The sequence below is a fragment of the Fundulus heteroclitus genome, chromosome 20, assembly GCF_011125445.2.
Source record: "Fundulus heteroclitus isolate FHET01 chromosome 20, MU-UCD_Fhet_4.1, whole genome shotgun sequence".
Lineage (NCBI taxonomy): Eukaryota > Metazoa > Chordata > Actinopteri > Cyprinodontiformes > Fundulidae > Fundulus > Fundulus heteroclitus.
In genome coordinates this window covers 9525993-9548795 of record NC_046380.1, presented here as the reverse complement: position 1 = coordinate 9548795, position 22803 = coordinate 9525993, and the positions used below count along the sequence as shown (strand labels likewise).

General features: G+C 38.0%; 1 protein-coding gene and 1 long non-coding RNA gene across 2 annotated transcripts in view; one reads left to right on the top strand and one right to left on the bottom strand.

Moving 5' to 3' along the window:
* The window catches only part of LOC105928022 (metabotropic glutamate receptor 4), a gene marked incomplete in the record, with an annotated part of 92957 nt that extends 71171 nt beyond the window's left edge, over positions 1–21786 (bottom strand). Inside the window, 1 exon segment of the mRNA XM_036152009.1 lies at positions 21564–21786. Within this exon segment, the coding sequence (XP_036007902.1) occupies positions 21564–21675 (112 nt within the window).
* On the top strand, positions 13809–14079 carry LOC118567282. Its single transcript, XR_004933566.1, has 2 exons — positions 13809–13906; positions 14012–14079. It is a non-coding gene; the product is annotated as an uncharacterized LOC118567282 (long non-coding RNA).
* Positions 21787–22803: the final 1017 nt, after the last annotated feature.

The window sequence follows — 22803 nt, the reverse complement described above, 5'->3', positions numbered from 1 at the left end:
AATTTCCACTATCACCTACTAACCAATTAGAGAGCTCAAGAAACACTACAGCAGAAGCAGCTGTGTTCATCTTCTCACTGAAGGAAAGATGAGACAGTTTTCCCATCAACTCATGAGAGCATTTTATGTTGATGATGGCTTCTTTGATTTGTGCAACATGACTCTAGTGGACACAGTTCAGAAAGAACTTGACAGAAGCATCATTTCTAAATTCATTTTGTGCTAAATCTGCTGAGCAGGCGAAGAAAAACTAAGTAAAGGGAAAAGTGTTGCTAATTTGTTGTCTGTTTTGTGCTCATCAAGAATGAACATGACTCTTGGCAGAAACAGCGCAAAACATTCAACACATTTCCATCATGCTCATCAATTTCAGAATACGAAGCAGCATAAGAGCGACTGCTGAGTTTGGGAGTTTTCTACATCGAGCTATTTTAGACGACGTTCCATTCATCAGAGATCTGTTTTACTCTTTCAGATTAAAACATATTTAGCCATCTTTCTTGCTTATCATATTTTTGAGGGTTGCATAAAGCATATTGTTTCTTATTGTATTTTTAAACTTTATTTGAAGATTACAGGATCCAATGAACAGATACTTGCTCTGATGTTAGAGTTTGGGATTTTATGTGCGATCCTTGTTGAATTCATCTATTTTTCAACAACAAATGTCACGTTTAGGTTTCCGTTTATTCTGCCCATAAAATGTAAAGTGTTCGGTGGGGGAAAAAAGTTATTAGGAAATACCAGAAATGAGTTGCCATAAAAAAACTAAATATGTGAAATTATAGATGAAATGATATGGTCAATTGTCTGAAGTAGAAGTTCAGATTTTTTACTAAAAATCCTATATCAAACAACACAATCCCACAAAAGAGAGAAAATAATGCATTTTTAATTATTTTGCCGAGCACAAACCCCATTTTCCCTATAAACCAAAACAGAAGATTTATTACATCATTGTATTTTGAAGGGAACCTTTCTTTTTCTTCTTCCAAAAGTCATTCACCCTTTATCATCTTTGCAGCAGCAGTTTTGGATTTACAGTCACAATAATCAGCGTACTGGATAAAGGGACTGAAGGCGCCAGCAAGACAGACAGCAGCCTCCTGTTTCAGCCACAAGTACCCATAAAGCATTTTGGCAACTTCCTCACCCCATAATGACTGCTTTAACGAGTGAGTACGCAGGCAACAAAACAGCGACCAGAGACAGAAAAGAATGTTCAATGTAATTTAATCAAGTCTTTTAGTTTCACAGATTAAAATTGCTTAACCGCTCTATAATACTCTCATCAGGTTAAACCAATGGTTTTCATTTTAAGATAAGTGTGACATCATAACACTCCGATAATGATAATATGTGACTGCATGACAAATTTATGTATTCCTTGTCAGATAATCCATAGCTGATGTATAAATGAGTGTTCATCTGTTGGTTTCTACGCCGTTTGGTGTGAGTAGCAGAACATGAAACATGAGTAGAGTCTTCCTTCCCCTACAGCAAGGATTTCTATGAAATGAGCAAATTGCCAAATGCTCAGCTGACGAACCAGACACGCTTAATTAAAAGGGTCATTTTTACTGCATTACCACACATTTTGTTTATTTTGTTTTGCTGTGTATGTGTGTTTCCCCGAGGAGACGAATACGGTGATGATCCAGCCAAAATAATTGCTTGAGACGTCATATTTTCACATAACGAAATGTGAAAGGTGTTTTGCTTTTATCATCGATTTACATGTGCTTTAGAGTTTCTTGTATGTGGTGTGGCTTTTATTACTTCCATCAGTTTGTTTGCTTGTATGTTGTCAGAGTTTTATTGGCTCAATATATTCTTAGAATCGTGTTTTATCACTTTAAAAGTTCTGTTCTCAGAAAATGCATTTTTCTATCTATGTCTGTCCCGACTTTAGCTTAGGGCTTGCAACTTCTAACCAACTCTAGGTGACTAATAACAATGTTACGATGTAACTCTTCACGGTGCAGTTTCTTTAGTATTAACTTTCTCACTACAGGCCCTCAAACGGTCCTGAAGAAATGGGGAGAAAAGCCAGAACGGAAAACATTGCTGTAATTATGTTGCATGTTCCGGGCGTTTCGTAACTCTTCATGATACGAAGTTATCTAGAAAAAAAAAACATATATAATCTGTCCATTTCATCTACCATTTTCTCAGGCACAGCAACACTGTGGCAAATAATTATATAAGTTAAGAAATTGTTTAGAGACGGCTACTGTACCTTTGTTTTAGCTCTGAATCAAGGAAAAACATGAATCATAAGGTTTCATGGCTGCAGCTTTAAAAAATAGCAGTCTGACACCAGCGTGCCTGTTTATGTGGATCTGATGAGTTAGAAAATGTCTTTGTCCACTGCTCAACATTTCCTTTACTCTTATTCTCAGAATGTCGTCAGTATTTTCTATCGGCGACAGTTTAAGATCAGTATCTTAGTATTTCTCGTTCTAAATTGTCTTTTCAAAACAAGCCGTTGCGCATATAAATCCTGATGGTGCGTTTGAGAGACAACGTCACAAAAATGTGTTATCGCTCGCCAGAACAACCCCTCCAGCCGGATTCTACGACTCTGTGTTCCGCGTGTGGCAAAAGAAAACGTTTCACACGCGCTGCGATGTTGTTGTTGTTAAGTGCTCAGCTGCACTAAACCAATTTTTCATCAAAGAAGCCAGATGGAAATAATTCCAAGCGACAGTGATATGATTTTCCCCGAAACCTCTCGTATTTCCGTGCAAGAGCAGCATCCTTGATTCGGCACAATGCAAACATGTTTTTTTGTTGCACCAAACGTCAACAGACATCAATGTTGTGTACAAACAAACGTCTCATTAGTTGTCTCTTTCAAAGCCCGACCTTCAGTTCATTATAATGAATCATTTGTTTAGTGTTTATATTATTCATGCACTGACATCCTTTTTTTTATTTTTAATTACCAACCAAAGCTGTTTTGCATATTTTACATTTTTTCCGTGCTGGGAAAGTGTTATTTAGAAAGCATTAAAGCAGAATGGTGTGTTGGGAAACACTGTCTCTCTGTGTTTAACTGAACTTGGTTGATGATAATTATGTTTGTTCTTCTCCCTGTGTTGGTTTCAATGTATGATTAAAGGTTTTAAACAGACTAGACCCCTGGGAATATCCTACGACTTTCAGGATGTACCTGGAGACCTCACACCTACAGAAGAGGTTTCATCAAATAAAACGTGTTTATTTATTTGGGTTTTTTCCCATTATTCTGCAAATGTGATGGGATTTCAACGTCATCTGAACCCAGAAAGCATCTATTCTATTCAAAACTTATTTTTTAGGGTATTCTGTGAATACTCTTCAAATTTTTATACTTTTTCACTGATTTAGAATGGCTGGCAAGTAAATTAGAGTTTGTTCAGCCACTTTTCTTTCCAGGTCCAGCCCAAGAAGTTTCAATCCAGGGACTTGGAGGCCATTGGCAAAAAGTCTGAGCTGCTGATTTTGCATATTAAGTGTGTTTATCCAAATAAAAAAAATCTAGAAATTCCTCATTTAAACTCCACATTATATTTTGCCAAATGTTTTTGTGCATCTACCTTAGTCTATTTAACTGAGTTAATTTTTCAGTGTACCAGTAAATTTCCCCTTGTGCTACAGTCTGCATTAGAAGCCCACTACAAAGCAAATCAAAAGTTAAAGTGTTGAAAGCTTTGGAAAGAAGCATCTTTATTAAAATTAGGTAAGATAAGAAATGCCTTTATTGTCCCACAGTGGGGACATTTGGGCATAAGTGGCAAAAAAACAGAGACAAAGAGAGTTATACAAGATTAGTAATGAATAATGACCTAATTTTAAATGAAGTTTCATAGCAAATTGAAAATTAATTTATCAGAAAGACAAAAAAGAAAAGAAAAAATTGTGCAATTGCACTGTTTATAATCGTAATAAGCAACGATATCAGACTCAGCTTTAAATGGCATGTTTGAGACACAGACAAGAAATGGGACTTCAGTTTTACTTACTAAATCTTTTTTTATGCAAACATATTACAAAAAGGAAGACATGGCTGGGTTGGTGCAAATAAGCAGGGTATTTTAATTACATTAATACATCAGTGTTCCCTAATCTTTAACATTTTGCCCTTTAGATATCTATTCTCGGTTTGACAAAATGTTGAAGCACATTTCAGTATTAATATATGTAGACTTTGAAAAGCACTGTGTACTTATTAAGGCTTTACATACTGTCCATTTCATCAACTAGTGGCCTAAGATAGAAATGTTTTCCAAATTCCAAACATTTATTTGTATATAAGCAGCAAAGTCTGAATATAGAAGCCTTTAATTCAAAATTCAATAGAGAAGTTTGATGCTCACTTCTTGACAAAGAATAATAAGCAACAACAATAACCTTTCAAACAGCTCAGTTTATTTTCATTCAATCATTTTTGTCTGTCATGGAAAGTAAATTAGATGACTTCCTTCAGTTAGAGTCATGGGAAAGCACTGTTTTCAAAGATACTTTTAATTAATTAATCGGAAAAACTGTTTCACAACAGCTTTTTGTTTTAAACTATTTTGTTTCATTACTACTTACATTGTTACTTTATAGTAACCTACAGATGAATCCAAGTCATGTTTTTACCTCGAGGTGCAGCTCAGTGTAGCCTACATTTGCATGCAAGCAACCAGTATGAAACAGATGAGGATCTAACACTTTTGCCTGTTCTCCATATTTCCAGTCTTCTAAGGATTTCTATAGAGACTTTTTGATTGAGTGTACTTTTTCCTTTCCCATGGATTTACAAGAAGGAACCTTTGAAAAAAAAGGCAAACATAGAAAAAACTAGCATGGCTTTGATTCAGCTGAATAATATCTGTATCCTATGAAAGATTCATGAATCAAAGATCTGTAGTTTTCTTTATATAAAAAAAAATATATATATATATATATATATATATATATATATATATATATATATATATATATATACGGCACATATTGTACGTGTATAATGTGTGACCTCATGGGTTACATAACTGATATCAAGATTATTATGTTGCAGTGGTTACTGCAATTCCCTCTGTTGTTTATTGATGTCCTTTTCTCCAGGAATGATGTTAGCAAACAAAAGATAGCACAATGATGCATTTTATGGGGATATTTTGCTCGTTGCACCAGTACTAGGTTTGGTGATGTGTTTAGTTTGCCCAGGGTATGAGAATATGTCAGAAAGGACTAAAACGTCTTGTCAGCAGATAAAATCTGAGGTGGGCTAATCCTGTGGACACAGTGCTGTATCTTTGCATTGAATCTCTGGAAGGACTGAGGAGCAGAAAACAAGGCAGCAGAAGAGTCAGGCTTTGCTTGCACCAACAGCCAGTTCTTAGAGTCTAACAGATTTCTTTTCCATTTATTTAATAAAATACAAGTACATGTCGTTCCTTGTGGTCCTTAGCTCGAGAACAGGATTACATTCAGTCCAGACACATTATATTAATTTCTGTTCCTCCGTGTTAATAACAAACTCCAATAATAAACCCTCACTTAGCTCTAAAACAGCAGATCAGATAATTATTTCTTTCTCTCCACCTATTTCAAGTACTCAAGTGTTTTATTTGATAGTCAGAAAAAAAACCCGGGATTGTTACATAACCACAATATTTGACTAAGGAGACCTGCTATTCTTCAGAGCTGCCACATCCTGCAGAAACAATTCAAGTGCCATGAAAGGCTCTGTGTGTTTTTCACTGCTGTCTTGGGGAGCAGATGACACGTTCTGTTACCCTGAGCTGGAGAGCTTTTTACCAAAGGGGAAATTTTCGGAATACCATGCGCATAGGCAAGCACCTGTTGGTGGGAAACGCTCACCGCCTCACGGCTGTATCCTGCGTGACTGATGCCGTTGTCAGTCACGAACAGAAAGAAATACCTTTTAAAATTCATGAAAACTCTATTGAGCTGCAGCTCGGAGCAAAGTGAAAGAAAGTGAATTAAACTGAGACTTGCATCGTCACTTTTGCTAGCCCTTAGACTTTGAGCCATTCGGTATCATTTGTATATCTTGGCAGCTTGGCCATATAATTGATGCCATTCATTACATGATTGAGGGGGGGTGTTTATTTGTGGTGAGTGAAGGCAGCCAGACCATTGCTGAGAGCAACATAAACCAAAGTGATTGATAGAAAGCAAGGTGCATAAATGCTGGAGCTGTTTTTTTTTCTTTGTTTGAAGTTGATTTTTTTTTTTTTTTTTGCCTAAATGCAATTGTTACTCTCTTTGCCAGCTTTAGGCAATGCCATTAATAAACCTTGCAAATGATGATAGCTGTTTTATTGATTCCAGTCTGCACCTACTATCCCAGTTGCCCCTCTTTATTCATTACAATGCCTCAGTAAACACAGGCATTGAAACTGTTGACCTCAGTCGTCTCTGCCATTGATCACCCCTGCTGATGTTGGAACATCACATTTTGCCTGTTTGTCTGGTAGCGTAATCCATTCACAAAGCTTACAGAAGGTGGGAAACAGGATCAATACAGCAGGGAAAAGTGTGAGACTGAATTTTATCAATGGATTGACTGATCAGTATAGGGCCAAAAATCATGTCGCCCAACCGGACTTGAAAGAAAAAGAAAAAAAAAAAGAAAGAGACACAAAGCAGTAAAAAAAAAAAAAAAAATTGGGATTCTTGATGTCTTATAAACTGGTGGTAACAAAATCTAATTTGCATGCAGTCAGTCACAAAAAAATTCATCCACGTGACGTGTTTTGATATGGGTGATATGGCTTTCTGTCCAGAGCAGGGCAAAATAAGTTCTCAAACAAAAAGCTTTCTCAGTTGCATCCCCGACAAACTTTCCCTTTTTTTACATAATTGCATTTTGAGTCAATGGGGAGCATCAGCTCCCTTTTTTATGCTGTGTTTGCATAAAAAAAGAAAATAAGCCCAAGCACTATGGCTGGCTAATGACTCTCATGTCTGATCCAAGTAGGTATTAAAATGCTACTTCAAAAATAATCTAGGTCACATTTGATCATTTGGACTTTATAATTCAAATTTGCACAGGGTGAGTGTCGAACTGATCAATACCTTTTTCAGTTTTTGATATTTTTTATACGTTTTTTTTAAAGTTATTGCTTGTTTGTAGCTATCTTTTTCTGGCGAGAGGAGGTATTCATACATCACTGATCCCACGGGTGTGCTCCCAAGAGAGCTGCTGAACTGACTCCACACAACTGACTCCACCTACTCCCCAAAGCATTTACAGGACAAGAAAAATGAATTTAATTTCATTTGAATGTAATTTTATTTTCAACTCCAGAGAAAAAAAATAACATTACTCTAACAACAAACATGACACCAAAATTGTCGACGCAACAACCCACCCCAAACCGACCTGGCCAAATGCACACTGTGGAATTTATTTAACCGATTCAGATGTGCTTAAAGGCATCCAAGATCCCCCGTTTGTGTTATAACCCAACTCCTCGAACTGCCAATGCCGACTGAGCTGTTTATTTAAATAACCAATGTTCAACTAAAATATCACCAGCAAAATAGTAAATGTATATGTGCATCAGAACATCCGTTGTGTTGTGCGTGGAGGTTTAGGGCCGTTTATGTGTTGTAAATCACAACCAAAATCCCAAACCCAGCCAGGCCAAAAGGAAATCTAACTTTACCAACCAAAGCCAGTGAGAGCAGCCAAGCATGACAGAAACAGCCATGTTTTGAATATAACTAGGAAACCTTGAAACGTGGATTCCCCTGACAGCACCGCATTTCTAGCCACCCCCACTTCATGTGAAACCAACAAGGTTTCGTCATACTTGATGTGGACGTTTCGTCTCAATAACAAAATCCGGGGGAATCCTTTTCCACTGTGAACTACACTTATTGTAATGCATTTATATTTTTTGAGAAAAAAAAATCCAAAGAAAAAAATAGTTTCATTCTAATCTAGCTGAAAATAGATAGAATGAAAATGTCTAGTGCAATTTCAGCATTGTGACAGCTCCATAGCCAGTGGCAAATTAAACAACTGTTTCTCATTTTGCATTTTGCAAACATTTTTATTTTTTTTCTCTAACCTTAAAATCTGCTCCCACAACATCCCTCCCACACTCTGGTTCCCTCTTCTCCCTCCACCTCTTTCTGTTTTTCAACAGACTGTTAAGCTGGTTGTCATTTCTAATGGAAATGACACACCCTGAGTCGAAGTGACACTGTGTCAAAAATCCATCCTGTGATTCCTGCCAGGCAAATCGCTCATGCTTTCTTCCTCATTCAGAATTAAATTAAAAATCCTCTCCTAGGCCCTTATAACTTCATAAAGGCTTCAATGTAATGCCTTCAATAACAGGTCAATAACAAATCCTGAGAGCAAGCCAGGGCCTTCGTCATTTGCAGTTTTGCAGGGACGCCTGGAAACTTTTGGACCTCTTTAGTGAGATTGAAATCTGCCAGACAAAATGGAGGAATTATTTTTATATAACTTTAAATGGCAACACAGTGAAAGGCTGTTTGTTTCCTGCATCTCCCTTTACATCGTTCCATCCTATTGTGTTTGGACAAAAGAGGGGACTTATCGTAGTACTTCACCTGCTGTCTGCTTTGTTTTGAAGACTGATGCGCAGTTTTTATTCTCAAGCTGTCAAAGGTCTTTCGCTGAATCTATATATTTGGGCTCCATCCGCCAATTATATATTTTAAGAAGGAAAAGCCAAAACCAAATATGGAAATCAGGTGTTTAACAATGCTGCCCATACAGGAAAACCAATAATCAAAAGATAATTGCATCTTGTTAATTAATTTGAACAAAATATCCAGCCAAAGCACATTTATTCATGGCTTTTTAAGCCAACATCAGAAAAGCAAATGCATCTGGTCAAGAATAAAACTCCCATTCTGCTGACATTCCCTGCCAGTTAGCTCTGAAGGTTTAGCTCAGTCCAAATAATTCCCTTATTTCGTCACGACTAATGGGACAATTGGAAACCTATTTGTAAGTCCCTGTGCAGCTTATTACTGTACGGAGATCTTGTTCAAAACACACTGTCACTGATTTTTTTTTCTTTTTCCTTTGGTAAATTAAATTCAGTTTCCACTATCAAGGTTATTCCAGCATACTGTGTACGGAGATTGGCTGTCCCTGACAGTCAGTGGTTGGTTTATGCCAATGTTGCCTCATCACATTAGGTACCAAAGTCATTATTTCTGCCCCCGGGAGGCAGTGATCATCATGCATCAATACAACAAGAGTGGTGTTGCCATTTCTTTAACGTAAGACCTTCAGGGTCCTTGGCCAGAAGTAAGACAGCATCCATACTCCATTAGAGGACATTATAGGTTTTCCCAAACAGTGCAAGGTCAGAGACAACACTGAACAAGCAGTGGAAAAGTAATTATTCACACAGGTTCATTCTAGTTTTGCATTTTGCCACCCTTAAATATTTCAGGTCATCATAAAAATGTTCATTTTAAACATGAATAGCCTGAGTAAATACAAAAAGCAGTTTTCAGTTGATGATTTCATTTAGAAAAGGAAAAAAAGCCCCTCTGACAAACCTGTCCCGCTGTGGAAAGGTAATTGCCTTCCTTGTTAAATCATGAATTAACTGTGATTAACCACATTTGTGAAACGCTGAGCTTAATTTCCGCCAGACCTGTGGATTCAGGAAATCACTAAGATGGAACCTGTCTGAAAACGTAACGTGGTGTTAAAGCTCTATCTAAAAAAAAAAAAAAAAAACACACACTCCGAGAAAGAAAGTCTTTGGCATCTATCAGTATCAAATGGATTACAAAGCCATTTCTAAGTCATTGGTTCTCCAGCAAACCCCAGTGAGAGCCATTATCCACAAATAGAGAAAATATGAAACAGTAATAAAGGAGTGGCCGGTCTAACAAAATTACTCCAAGAAGGCATCAAAGTCTTAACCACAAGGTCACAATGAACCCAAAATAAAATCTGCAGACTTCACTCGCCACAGTTAAGATCAGCGTCCATGATTTATCGATAAGAAAGAAGCTGGAAAAAATAATCTTCAATAAACATAGAGCAGTTCTTGTTTTTGTAAAATCACAGACAATTATCAAGATGGGTAAGAGTATATTGTGTTTCTGGGGGTAAACTGTGGGTTTCCACTTCACTTGATGATCTGTCATTTTCTTTATTTGCATGTGTGGTTTGTGTCACCCTTTGACTGAGAAAACTAAGATGCAAGCAGGAGTCCAGAGAAATCTCATTAACCCTAGTGGGTGGGTACAGCTGATGGTATTTACATTACGCAGGCTTTAGGGTCCAGCAGGCAGTAGACTCGACAAGGAGGTATGAATTAGGCATTCCTCTACTCCATTTTATGATCTGTGAAACAAATGTATGAAAAATGCAATGTTCATGTCCATCCATGGGAAATTAAATGACTGCAATCTTCATCGAGTAATGGAAAAGTTAATTAGGTATATTTTTGTCAATAATCTCTGAACTTTTTAAAACATCAAAACCCGCAACCAAACTCCTTCACATATGGTTGTTTGAGAACATTTTATGTATTTTACTGAATAAATAAATCTAAATTGTGTAAGTGCAAACTCATGCATTACTTTGGCTCACTGTCTTAAAGCAGCTCTGAGCCATCGTGATCCACACTAGTACTTTTCTTAATTACATTTTTATAATACTGAATAATACAACATGCAAATCTGCTCTAATGATGATGATATATTAAGCCATTTGGAAACTGCTTGTTGGAAGCTGAGAAAATCTCATCCCTTGGACAAAAGGAACAGTGGTATGTGATAATGAAAAGGAGTTGTACGGATTAGTGGGAGAATTGTAATCCAGATCGGTTGCATGAGCACTCCCACTTGTAATACTCTCTCATGGCATGTATAATAATTAGACAAAGACCAACCTCAGTATCATTCAATAATCAGACCCTTGCACCACTATCTATACATTCAGCTGATCTTTTCTTAAAAATTCTCACCTGAAAACGTTCATAACCCTATTTCTATGTCAGTTAGTTCAGTTTTGCACGAGAACGTCGTGCTTTAAATTAGATGCAACAGCCTGCACAACATCCCTCACGGCCTAATCCATTGCTACGGATTTCCTTGTGGTTTTGATTCCATCTTCACACACATAATTAGTCCAATTATCTGCCCTGTTTGAATGGTTCTGAACTCACATTTACATCAGAAAGTACAAGCACCATGTGGGAAATGTCATCATGTGAATTTACCACGCTGCATCCACGCGTGCAGCACGACGTCATGCAACAATCCGAGGAATCTGGGGAACGGCCCGTTTCTATAGGGCCCGTCTAAAGGCCAGAGTTCAAACAGCGGTGCTTTCTTTGCGAAATAGTTTTTTCCCTTTACATTAGGAGCAATAGAGGGAAGAGCTACTGCGAGAAAACTCTTCAGATGATGGATGATTATTCAACCATTAGCTTTGCCCAATTAGGCAATGACAAGCAACTGTTTAAATAAATTTTAACAGGACATATCTGAAGCACTCAGGGGTCGGTTATGTGGTGTCACGTAATAAATAACATCGTAAGTGGCTGACACACCACACAGGGGTGTGCACTGGAGATTAAAAAGGCCATATGGATAGCAAGGGGAACACTGCTGAGTGTGCTGTGATCTCTTTCCTTGGTGACTGCGGTCATTTAGAGTACAGATGTTCGAAAAACCTCCCAGGCTACTTTAGGTGGAGTCGAGCTTTTCCATCATCCAATCACCGAGATTTCTTTTTCTTTTTTTTTTTCTCCATTAGCTGTCCACGGAGAGTGTGTGGCTTTTAGTGAAGGATGACTCCGATATTCTATGTCTCTCTGGGACATCAAATTTTATAGCAAATCAGAAAAGTACGCTTGCATATCAAAAGCCTGGGATGCACAAGCATACTCTGGGTTTGCTCAAGTGTTTTCACATCCTTCCCATGAGTGTCATAGTCATCAGTGAAATGAACAGTACAATGAATACATCCCCTGTCTAACCCTCAAACAAAAGCCTGCTGATGTAAATATTAACAGTTCAAGCATGTTCTAATCTGAGTTTTGAAATGGTCCTTAACTTTCTTTTTCCATCACAGAATAACGTGCCTGATGTTCTGGAAACATTTCTTTTCTGCGTTCATTAGACAGGCAAAGAGGGTTGGGAAGCCCATGCACACTAACATGTGCTGGAGTCAGCATTTTGGCTTTTCTATCGGTTGTGCTATCTATCAGATAAGTACATGATCCCAGCACCTAATCAATGAAAGAAAAACAGCTTTTGATTAACTAATTAAGATGACGTGAATACAACATAATTATGCTTTGTCTCCTCCTACTGAGTACAATCTTTTTTTAATTCTCTGTTACCAGGAATCACATCAACTCATCCTTTTGTTTATTCTCTGAATCTTCAAATAAACAAGCCTGAAGCAATCCAACATTGTTCGTGCTTCCTGTTATCATCTTTTTCAGTTGTGCATTCCCCGCATGCACTTTTTTCACGCAGACTCCATGGCTAATGCTTGTAATCCTTTGCGTCACACAGGGGTGGCAGTTACTCCATTAGCAAGGATTCTCATGTTAATGTCAGGACGGTCATTGGTTTGCGGGGGAATCTTGTTAGGGCTCTTATCGACATTGAGTTTCATTAACTTGATTAATGATGTCTATTGGGGCAGGCTCCATAGTAATGAACATCTCTGCAGAGAACGGCTGTCTGCAGTCAAAGATGTGCTTCTCCTGCCAACTCTTTCCAGGCCACACAGTTGATGTCATAAATGGGGGGAGAAAAAAAAAACATTTTCATAAATACTAAAGTAGTAGCAGAGCATGAAGTAGACCCCAGATAAACATTAAGAGCTTTCTCTTTGAGAATCTGTTGTTTTGTTGCAAAATGCTTTCATTGAAATTAAAGAAATAAACATTATGTGTCCCACTAACTTATTTGGTGACACTAGACGTTATCTCTACCACTGAACCCGCCAGGGGTCATTTGGGTCTTTTCTCTGTATTAAATTGAATCCCCCACATCCCATAGGTCTGGACTATTCCTATAGTTGCTCTTGTTGTTAGTCACAGGGTATCTGTATTTTAAATTAAATATTTATCATTTATTCCCAGAACTGGTAAGACACCTCCTGTAAAAATCAGTGTAACAAAATAAACTGCATTACATCACCTAAAACCTAGCTGTTTGGCTTTATTGATTCAATGATGGTTAATCTTTGCAAACAAATATTAATAATAATTTTTGCTTTTATAAATTAATGTCATATATAGTATATAGCAGATAGCATGCATAATAATAATAATTAAATAACGTAAAAGTGAACCAGTGGTAGAATACGTGTGCATGACTAAAATTAGTTAGATCAATAAAGATATTGTTGTTAGTCAGTGATCCAGAACACACGGCAGTGATTAAGGAAGCAGAAAAATCGAGACGGAATCCGAAGGGAATGAGGTCACGATTACGACAATTAATAATCACCATCATCATCAATCAAGATTACTAGAGCTGCGACCTGAACGCGGCCTGTCGCTTTGTTTCGCTATGCGGAATGTTTGGATCCTCTCCAGATGTTCAATGCCAGAGTGACCCTGACATATTTATACAGATGCACGCCCCCAGCCTGCATCTGCCTTTATGCGCGTGACCGCCGCATGGATTACAGACCCCCCCTCTAGTTTTAGTCCTCACTCCCAGCGCTGGGCTTAAAGCTGACTGTGCCCTTCGAGACACAGTCTGTTGTGAAATCGTCTCTCTCTCTGTCTCTCTGTCTCTCTCTCTCTCTCTCTCTCTCTCTCTCTCTCTCTCTCTCTCTTTCTCTCTCAACTGTCACCCTCTGGATCCAAGGAGCGCCTCAGGAACCTCTTATAAGGACCATCGCCCCCACCTGGATTCTGACAAGGTTAGCGGCTTCATCTCTAAGTTCTCCTTTGCTCATTGAATCCTCCACAGTGACTAACCTCTCTCTCTCTCTCTCTCTCTCTCTCTCTCTCACTCTCTCTTGCAGTTGTTCCTGAGAATGTCTCCCGTTTCCCACCAGAGAGTTTATTTTGATAAAAAAAACTTTTAAAATGCTCCCTGTGTTTGGCTGAGTTTCCAGGTTCTCTGTCTGCGGTGTTACAGGCCCACGTTTTTAACCGTTAAATAGATAAGATGGCTGTTTTTCTAGTAACAAAATTAACAGACATAGCTAGTGTTTTGTACTGTGTTGTATTGCTGTTCTGAGGATCAAGGCTAACTAATACATTATTAGCAATCCAATCCAATAATGCATTTATTTGCATTTTATGCATTCACACATGTTTTTTTAAGATAATAAATATTTTTTTATGACTTAATAAAGTAAGTCGGAGAAAAACATTATACTGACCAAGTCAGAATGCAGACTTCCAGGGTTTTAATAATATTAAATAACAAATAATATTTTAAGTAGGAACGTCAACATTAGAGTACGATCATACTGGCAACACTACAGCTATAATGTAAGTAGGAGTTGCCAACAAAAAAGTCTGCTCTAAGTCTAGCAATTGCACTGAGGAACAATAGATTCATGCAGGCTTTCAGATCTTATAGAAATTCGTACAAAAAAATTAAAATCCCCACTCAGATTAGAATAAAATACTGTCACATGACACATTCAGCAATGGATCCAACCCTTTCAATTTACATAGGCGTGTTTCTGAGAAAGGCAGCCTGCACGGCACACCGATAGGCGCTGAGTTCTGCATGTTGTCTTAAAAAATAATTTAATATATCTCGAGTTAAGCTAATACTTTGGTCAAAACTTACACGGTGCTGGTTTAAGTTTACAAATTCGCTTTGAGTTATTTGAATGCATTTGTTGGTGTTGTTGAAAATGGTTGGAAAAAAAATAAAATAGGCAGGTACCAGCTTGTGATTGGCAGTAATAGGCAAATTTAAGGCCTATTTGCTAATTGGTAAAAACAAAGTTAGCTGCTTATCTAATGGCATGTGGTTCAAGAACAGATCATATGAATGTCATCCTAAATCACACTAACTTTACGCCTTGCAGTTCAGAGAAACAGGAATAGAGACACAATGTATCACCTACAAATGTTACACTTATTAGTGGGTGTTTTTTGGACCATTTTGTTGTTGTTTTCATCACCTTCCAACTAGGGGTGTAGTGTTATTTGTTACCACAAGTCACCTAAGATATACTAATCATGATTTCCATTGTATTCTGACATGGTGTTTATGCATATAGATTCCAATTAGTTGATTTATATATTTCACAACACAATACATCTCAAGATGCTTTAAAAAGTCAATATTACAGAGAGATTGAATGAAAAGTTTTATATCTGTGGAAACCCAACAGGTTCACAGAGTCACTGAGGTGAAGCAGTCACTCTTGGATGGTAAGCCTGTTTATGTGTGAATGGTTCATGTGATTTTTTTTTCTTTTTCTGAGTAGACTTTTTTTATTTTAACAAGTTTTCACTACAGTCGTTGAACCTATCCTAATTATCATGACTGTTTTAAGAATTTCTTTTTAATTTTCACCCCACATTCACATCCAAATAGATTGTTTGGAGAGAAAAATATATTTATTTTTCTTAACAAAATCTCAATGCCCCCCTCCCCCCCCTCCTCGCCCCCCAAATTTGAGATTAAAAAAAAAAAAATCCAGTTTACACATATCAATGCTGATGTTAGAAACAAACACTTTGAAAACAACAAAGTAGCGGATGCCTACTGTGGCTTTGACAAAAAAGTCCAGCAAATATCAGACTGTTTATACCACTTTATCTTTGGTCAACTTGGTTTGATTTGTTGCCTTTAGGAAATGCGCTGGGATGATAAATGATTAAGAGGCAATAAAAAAAGGGGAAAAGGAATAATACATTTTTCCTTTGAACAGTATTTGAAGTGATATTTATTTTTTCAGAAATTCCAATTGTCTAACATTTTTCTCTTGTGAAGGATAAAGAAGATATCAGTTTAAAAATATCCAGAGTTGAGGCCTGTGCGTGTGGTACATAAGGCCGTGAATGACTTCCTCCCCCTATTATAGCGTCGAGGGTGGAATAATAAAGCTAATGAGAAGAATGGAACCATCTTGATATATTTCAGAGCAAAAGCTCCTTTACTGGGTGACATCCCTCACAGGAGAAACTTTTCAGTGAGGTCATATCTTTTTTTATGAGCATAGCTCGCCTCATTAGTTTTAAGTGATGTCTGGATCTTTTAGTGCAGATATGTTTAGGAATTTCAGACAGATTACGCAAGGTGATTTTGGTCTCCTTCAGAAAGATGTGGCAACTTTCTGTTGTGTTTCAGCATATGCCTGACCTATTCTTTTCCATTAGAAGTTCCAAAGGTAGTTTAGTGTTTTGGTTGCCTAAGTACAATTGAGTGTTGTACAAAAAGCTGTTGTCGATCTGTTTTAGCGTTTTGCTAGGACATAATTCGACTTTCTGCATTTATGCGTTCATTGTCATGTAGTTTAGTGTTGCTTGCTGGACCAAAGTGCAGACAGGAACTCGGCAACAGCATGACAAATCAAAAGAGCAAAACCTTCAGAGAGGTACAGGCCATGGAGCAGAAGCAGATAAATGGGGTAATAGAGAACATGCATGTTCCAGAACTTCTTAAATACAGAGGCAGAGGGGAAAACATAAATAATAAGGAACCAGAGGTGGAAAATACGGCTTCAGGAAAGTAAAAACCCAGCCTGGTTTTCCTTCATCCTGTTCACATTGCCTTTAGTCCTCGTCTATGCTGTGGAGCTGGAAATGAAAATGGTTGGATCTAATCTTGTGACCAGCTTTTTACTCTCTGAACCTGGATTTCCCAACCTCTGTAAGGAACCCAGAAGAGCAATCAAAGGAGATGTGCAACAACTGTGGCAAAAAGAGTTGAGGGACGAATACTAATAAACACAGAGGAAAATGGTGAATGGTAAATGGCTTGTCCTTGTACAGTGCTTTGAATAGTCCGGAGACCCCAAAGCTGAACTAAGACGCAAGAGCTTATCGAACAGAAATAAACAACAAGGAGATTCTAAAAACACACAAGTACAAAAGAAACCTAAACCCCTGGAGAACCTGACAGTCATAATTTGCCCAAAGATGATAAAGTGAAACAGAAGTTTGTTTCAATTAGAGACATTACAGTCTCTCTCCAAAATGCCTAAGAGTACATTATGTCTGCAAGTTTGAGGACAGACAGTAAGTAATCAAATCTGAGCCAAATATATTAAGACTGCAAAACAATTTGCTGGAGCATATATCTCCTCATCGTCCAGCTTGGATAAAAAAAAAGAAGATTTCTACAGAAGGAATGCTTTTCACATCCCTTAGCAGATCTATTCCCAAGAAATTCATCCATCCATCGTCTATAGCCGATCATTCGTCCAGGGTGGCTGGTGCCCATTCCTAGTGGTCATTGTGGAAGACACAGAGTCCACCCTGGACAGGTCGCCAGTCCATCACAAGGCAACATAGAGATCAACAGGACAAACAACCATGAACACACACCAAAAGGCAATTTAGAAAGACCAGTTAGCACAACAGGTTTGGACTGTGGGAGGAAGTCGGAGTACCCAATAATGCACAGCAAGAACAAGCAAACCTCATGCAGAAAGTCATCAAGTCAGAATTTGAACCCAGGGCCCTCTTGCTGTCAGACAACAGTGCTTGCTACCGTACAGCCCCTCCCAAGAATTTAATGTTAGAAAATGACAGGCTGAGCTGATGAAAAACAAAAGCCAAAATATTCATTTTTCCCCCCGGCACAGTAGAAGACAGAGACATTACTGTGGTATCTTAGAGTGCTTTTCTTTTTAATTACACTTGCACTTAGTCAACCAAAACAGTCAAATATCCTGGGAACCTGTTCAGTAAAACAGTGTGAAGGCACTTCAAGCAATTGGATGAAGAGCCCAAAAACACCTACAGTTAACTCTGTGTAATATTTGTAGGAGTCATGTGTTTTTAATACACAGGCTCTTGTCTTTCTCAGACAGGAGGCGTTAAATGGGACATGAAATCACCCTACTCAACAATTCATCTTTTAGTTACTTAGTGCTGATTATAGAAAAATTATTCGCCCCTCATAGATTTCTAACTTTTTTGGCTTATTTTGTCACACTTAATGTATTGCATCAATCAAAAAGTTTAATTGCTAACAAAATTAACCGGAGTATAAGCAGTTTCAAAATTATGATATAATTTACTAAGGTAAGAAAAGGCTATCCAAACCAATCTAGCCCTTTGGGAAAGTAGAAATTTCACAAGCCACACCCAGGCCTGATTGCTGTCTTATCTATAGAATCAAGATCTCACTTTTAAATAGAACTTATATAACAACATGAAGTAGGCTAAGTCTGTTGGAAAAGCAACACATGGTGCCCCTATCTAAAGAAAGTCAAAGCAGATGAGAAAGTAAATGATTTATATCAATGTTGACAAAGTTACAAGCCATGCCTAAGGCAAGGGGACTCATTCTCCACCAATGGAGTAAATATGGAGCAGTGAACCTTTATAGGAATGCAACATTCCTTCAGGAGAACATCAACGATTCATTCAGGAGGTAATAAAATAACCCAGAACAACACCTAAGTATGGCAGGCCTCATTTTCTTCTGCGGCCATGATTCAACAATAAGAAATAGACGGGGCAAAAATGGCATACACGGAAGAGTTCCATGGCCAAAGTCATTACTAAGAACACTGAGGTCCATTTCAGATATCCAACAAAGATCTTGATAATTCCCAAGATGTTTTGGAGAAATCTGTTGACTGAAGAGACAAAGGTGAAACTGTTTAGAAGTATAAGTGTATCCTGTTAAATCTTGAGCAAAACGAACACAGTGTTTTGTGTTTTTAAGTGTGCCTTGTAGTCCAGAAAATACGGTATACCAACAGTCAAACATGGTGTGGGTAGTGTGATGGTCCTCGGCAGCTTTGTTTCTGCCGGACTAGGACAACTTGGAGTTTTTTGATAAAACTGCTCTGGTAGAAATTCCTGAACCCGAATGTACTACTGTCAGTTTGTGACTTCAAGCTCATTTGGTTTATGCAGCACGATAATCATCTGGAACAAACCAACAATTGCATCTGTAAATGGCAAAGAAATAAGTTTTTGGGTGGCCTGATCAAACTGTGGATTTAAATTTGATTGGGATGCTGTGGTATTACCTTAAACACAAACCCTACAATGTGTCTGGAGAAAAACAATGGTCTAAAGAAATGTGAAAAGCTCATTACCAGTCTGGAGGCATTTTCTTTTTCTTAACGCCAGTTTGCTTTGGATAGCTCTTTTTTTTCTTTAGTAAATGAAACCATAATTTGAAAATCTCCTTTTGTGTTTATTCACGTTATCTGTGTCGGACATGAAATGTAAGTATTATTTATTCACAAGCTGGTCTCCAAACTTCTTGACCTGGGCACCAGTTCCTGGACCACGGACCTCCACAGATTGCGAACAACATGTCCTCCACCCCTTAATTATAGGACTGGTGTGCATCAGGGCTGTGTGCTGAGTCCCATGCTTTTCACATTATTCACAAGTCTGCATCTCTGTCGACCCGTCATCAAACAGCATAATTAAACTGGCAGACGAAACAGTTGTGGTTATGACATCAGAAAAAAAACAGACAGGCTACAGAAGTGAAGTGTACCACCTAGTGGTGTGCTGACAATGACCTCATCCTCAATACTTCCAAAACTAAGGAGGTGATCTTTCATTTCCAAAGGATTAAGGTTGGATCACCCCTCAACAGTGCCACAGTTTGGTGTACCAGTTGCAAGGCTGCAGAACACCACGGCCTACATCGGGTGGTGAAGGCAGCACAGCACATCATCAGGTTGGAGATCTCTGGTTGGAACACTCTGTACACTGACAAACTTCAAAAGAAAGCTCACAGCTTCCTCAAAGACACTACACACCCTGGCCGCCCTGTGTTTGAACTCCTACCTCCTGGTAGAAGGTTTTGCGCAATCAGAACAAAGACCAACAGACTGAGAAACAGTTTCTATCTGAAAGCTGTAACCTCCATTACCCCACTTGCCTTGAAATAGGAAACAGAACTGTAAATCTTATTGCACTGTAACATTTGCACCATTACTGCCATAGCTCATATGGAAGCTTTTTTTTTAAACATATTTTTTTCTTTAAATGCTTGTTTTTATGATTTTAAGAGACGCCGAACAGAGCATCATTGTACTTCTGTGTATAATGTTGATATAAGATTCATTACTGCCTTCATTGAATGATTTGAAACATTTAACGCAAAAAAAATACAGCGCAGAACATCATCAAGCTTCTGTCTCAAATGCTAAATTCAAAGACTCAGACCTGACATTCTTTCAGAGGTAATATGACATACATAAAAAAATTCCAAAAAAAATGATAGCAGCTGTTACTAAGAATGCCACACGGTAAATGGTGTGGTTGTAGAAATGGAGCAGTCCATAAAAAATCTGTGTTGTGTGTGGGGTTGGGCTCAGAGCATGCACCAGATGTAAGCCTCACACCAGTTGCCTAGTGAAGGGTCAAACTGTAGCAGAAAGGTCAGCAAAGAGAAAGTCAAAGGAAGCAGAGAGCTTTATTAGTGGTTTCAAACCTTTTGTTCTCCCGCAGCCCCTCATTTTTTGCACCGATGAAAAAAAGCTGCCTTAGGGCTTACATACACACTCATACATGCATGTAATTGTGGATGCATCCTCACACACACACACACACACACACACACACCCTGCCTGGCCAAATGACAAACTATTTACTAATCTATTTATTTATTTATTCTTTTTCCCAGTATTAAAATTTGAAGTCGATTTTTAAAGAAAATTAAAAGAATAATCTGAAATCTGTCCATCCGAGCAGATCGGCTCGTCCTTTGACAATCCAAATCTTTTATCCAATTTTCTCCTGGAAATTTTCTCTGATGCTGAATTATATAGGAAAAAAGTGAGTTGATCACAGCTGATGTATTTTATAGAAATCTGAAGGTGTGGTACTTGACGTACAGGTGCATAAAGAAACATGCATGGAGCTACCAGACTTTGTAATCGGTCATTTTGTTCTGTTTATGATATATTTCTGGCTTTCAGTTTGCTCATAACAGTAGGTTCAGCAAGCTGCTTCTCTTTTATGGATCCATTGTAAAACATGGTTATCTCCAGAAAGTCTAAGGATCTTAAATAGTTGTATTTTGTTTTTCTTATTTTATTATTTTGTGCAAAATCTACAGACAGTCTGTCTGGAATTAACCCTGCCTCTCTACCCACACTTAATGCTGAAAAGTGGATTTTCTAGAGTGTTGAAAAAATTTAGAAGAAATTGATTTTGATGATTATTCCACCCTTTACCAGTCTATTGCTAAGCAAATGTTTAATAAAGTAAATCTATGCTTTACATTTTTTGTTTTTTAAATTTCTCTATTTAACGAGCTGTTGTTCAAAAATATTACCTACAATTCTTTAATTTTTAACCACAGTTCAAGATGTGTTCATTTGAATTACGCCACTGCTTCTCTTTGCGCTCAGTTTCGTAAGAGAGGAAGAATTGCCGTATCAGGGCAAATGTACTCACCATCCTCCCGAGACTTCTGAATGAAAGCTTCAACGCCGCTTTCTCCGTAGTTTCCCTCTGAGGCCACAGTGGAGACATAGTTCCAGCGCATGGCCTTAACAATGTCCACCATGGCCTGGGCCTGATACGTGTCTGGAGGCACCACACGGGAGAAGAAGTCGTAGCGGGTGTTGTCGCTCAGCTCTGGAGCCGTGGAGGCATAGCTCACCTGGGGTATCTGTACACAGATATACCGATAACATTAGAACTATAAAGTGGTTTTCAGTAGAGCTTTGGGAAAAGATAATATGTTGGAATATAGCAATGGTGGTTTATATATATATATATATGAACAGGCAGTTATAAAGCAGGCAATACAAAATGTTTGGCATAGGATGTAAATGACAATAAGAGGATTGAACAATTTAAAAAAAAAAAAAACAATAAACTATACAAACCCTATGAGCTGACTAAAAAACAGTATAGCAATTTTACAAAAGCAAGATAGAAATTATGTTAAAGAGAAAAATAATCATCTCAATGCATGTTTTCTACCTAACAAAATCTCCTTGCTCAGTTATCTTATTTTCAAGAAAAAATGATTAGTATTGTTTTTCACACTGTGATAGTTTCTGGTTACAGAGGTTTTTGTTTTGCCCCTTTTGTCTGACTTCTGTAAAGATTCCTTTGATCCACTAAAGGAAGTGAAGGATTACATGAAACACTGAGTAGCATAAAATGTAGGTCAGCTAAATCCCAAAGCTTTGTGACGGTAATTTTAACTGAGAATTTTCTGGTGTTTGTTGTTGTTGTTTCTCGTCACTCGAGAGACCGCACCTTTGCCGTCATTCTAATGGATAGATCTGTGTTCGTGTATATCAAATTTTTCATCCTCGTGGAACGCTGAGGACAAACCAGAGAGGAGGCAGCAGGGCTTCCTGGTAATGATACAGAACGTGCCTTTTTGATGACGACTAGTCATGTTTGTTGTGCCGAAAACAACACAAGACAAAAGGTGCACTCTGTGAAACATGATGTTAATTAAAACAGCCCTGTTTTCTCCAAAGAGCTGCTTTTAACACATGGAGTATTTTTTTTTCCTATAGAGTGCAGACCTTAAGGTTGTGGCACCCCGCAACAGGTAGGCTTTGATGTGAAACATCTCTCTTAAAGGATATATCTCTCACCCTGTCCCAATAAGATAAACATCATTAAGTCAAATCCAGTCAAAAATAAAAGGTTATAGGCCTACTGATCAAAA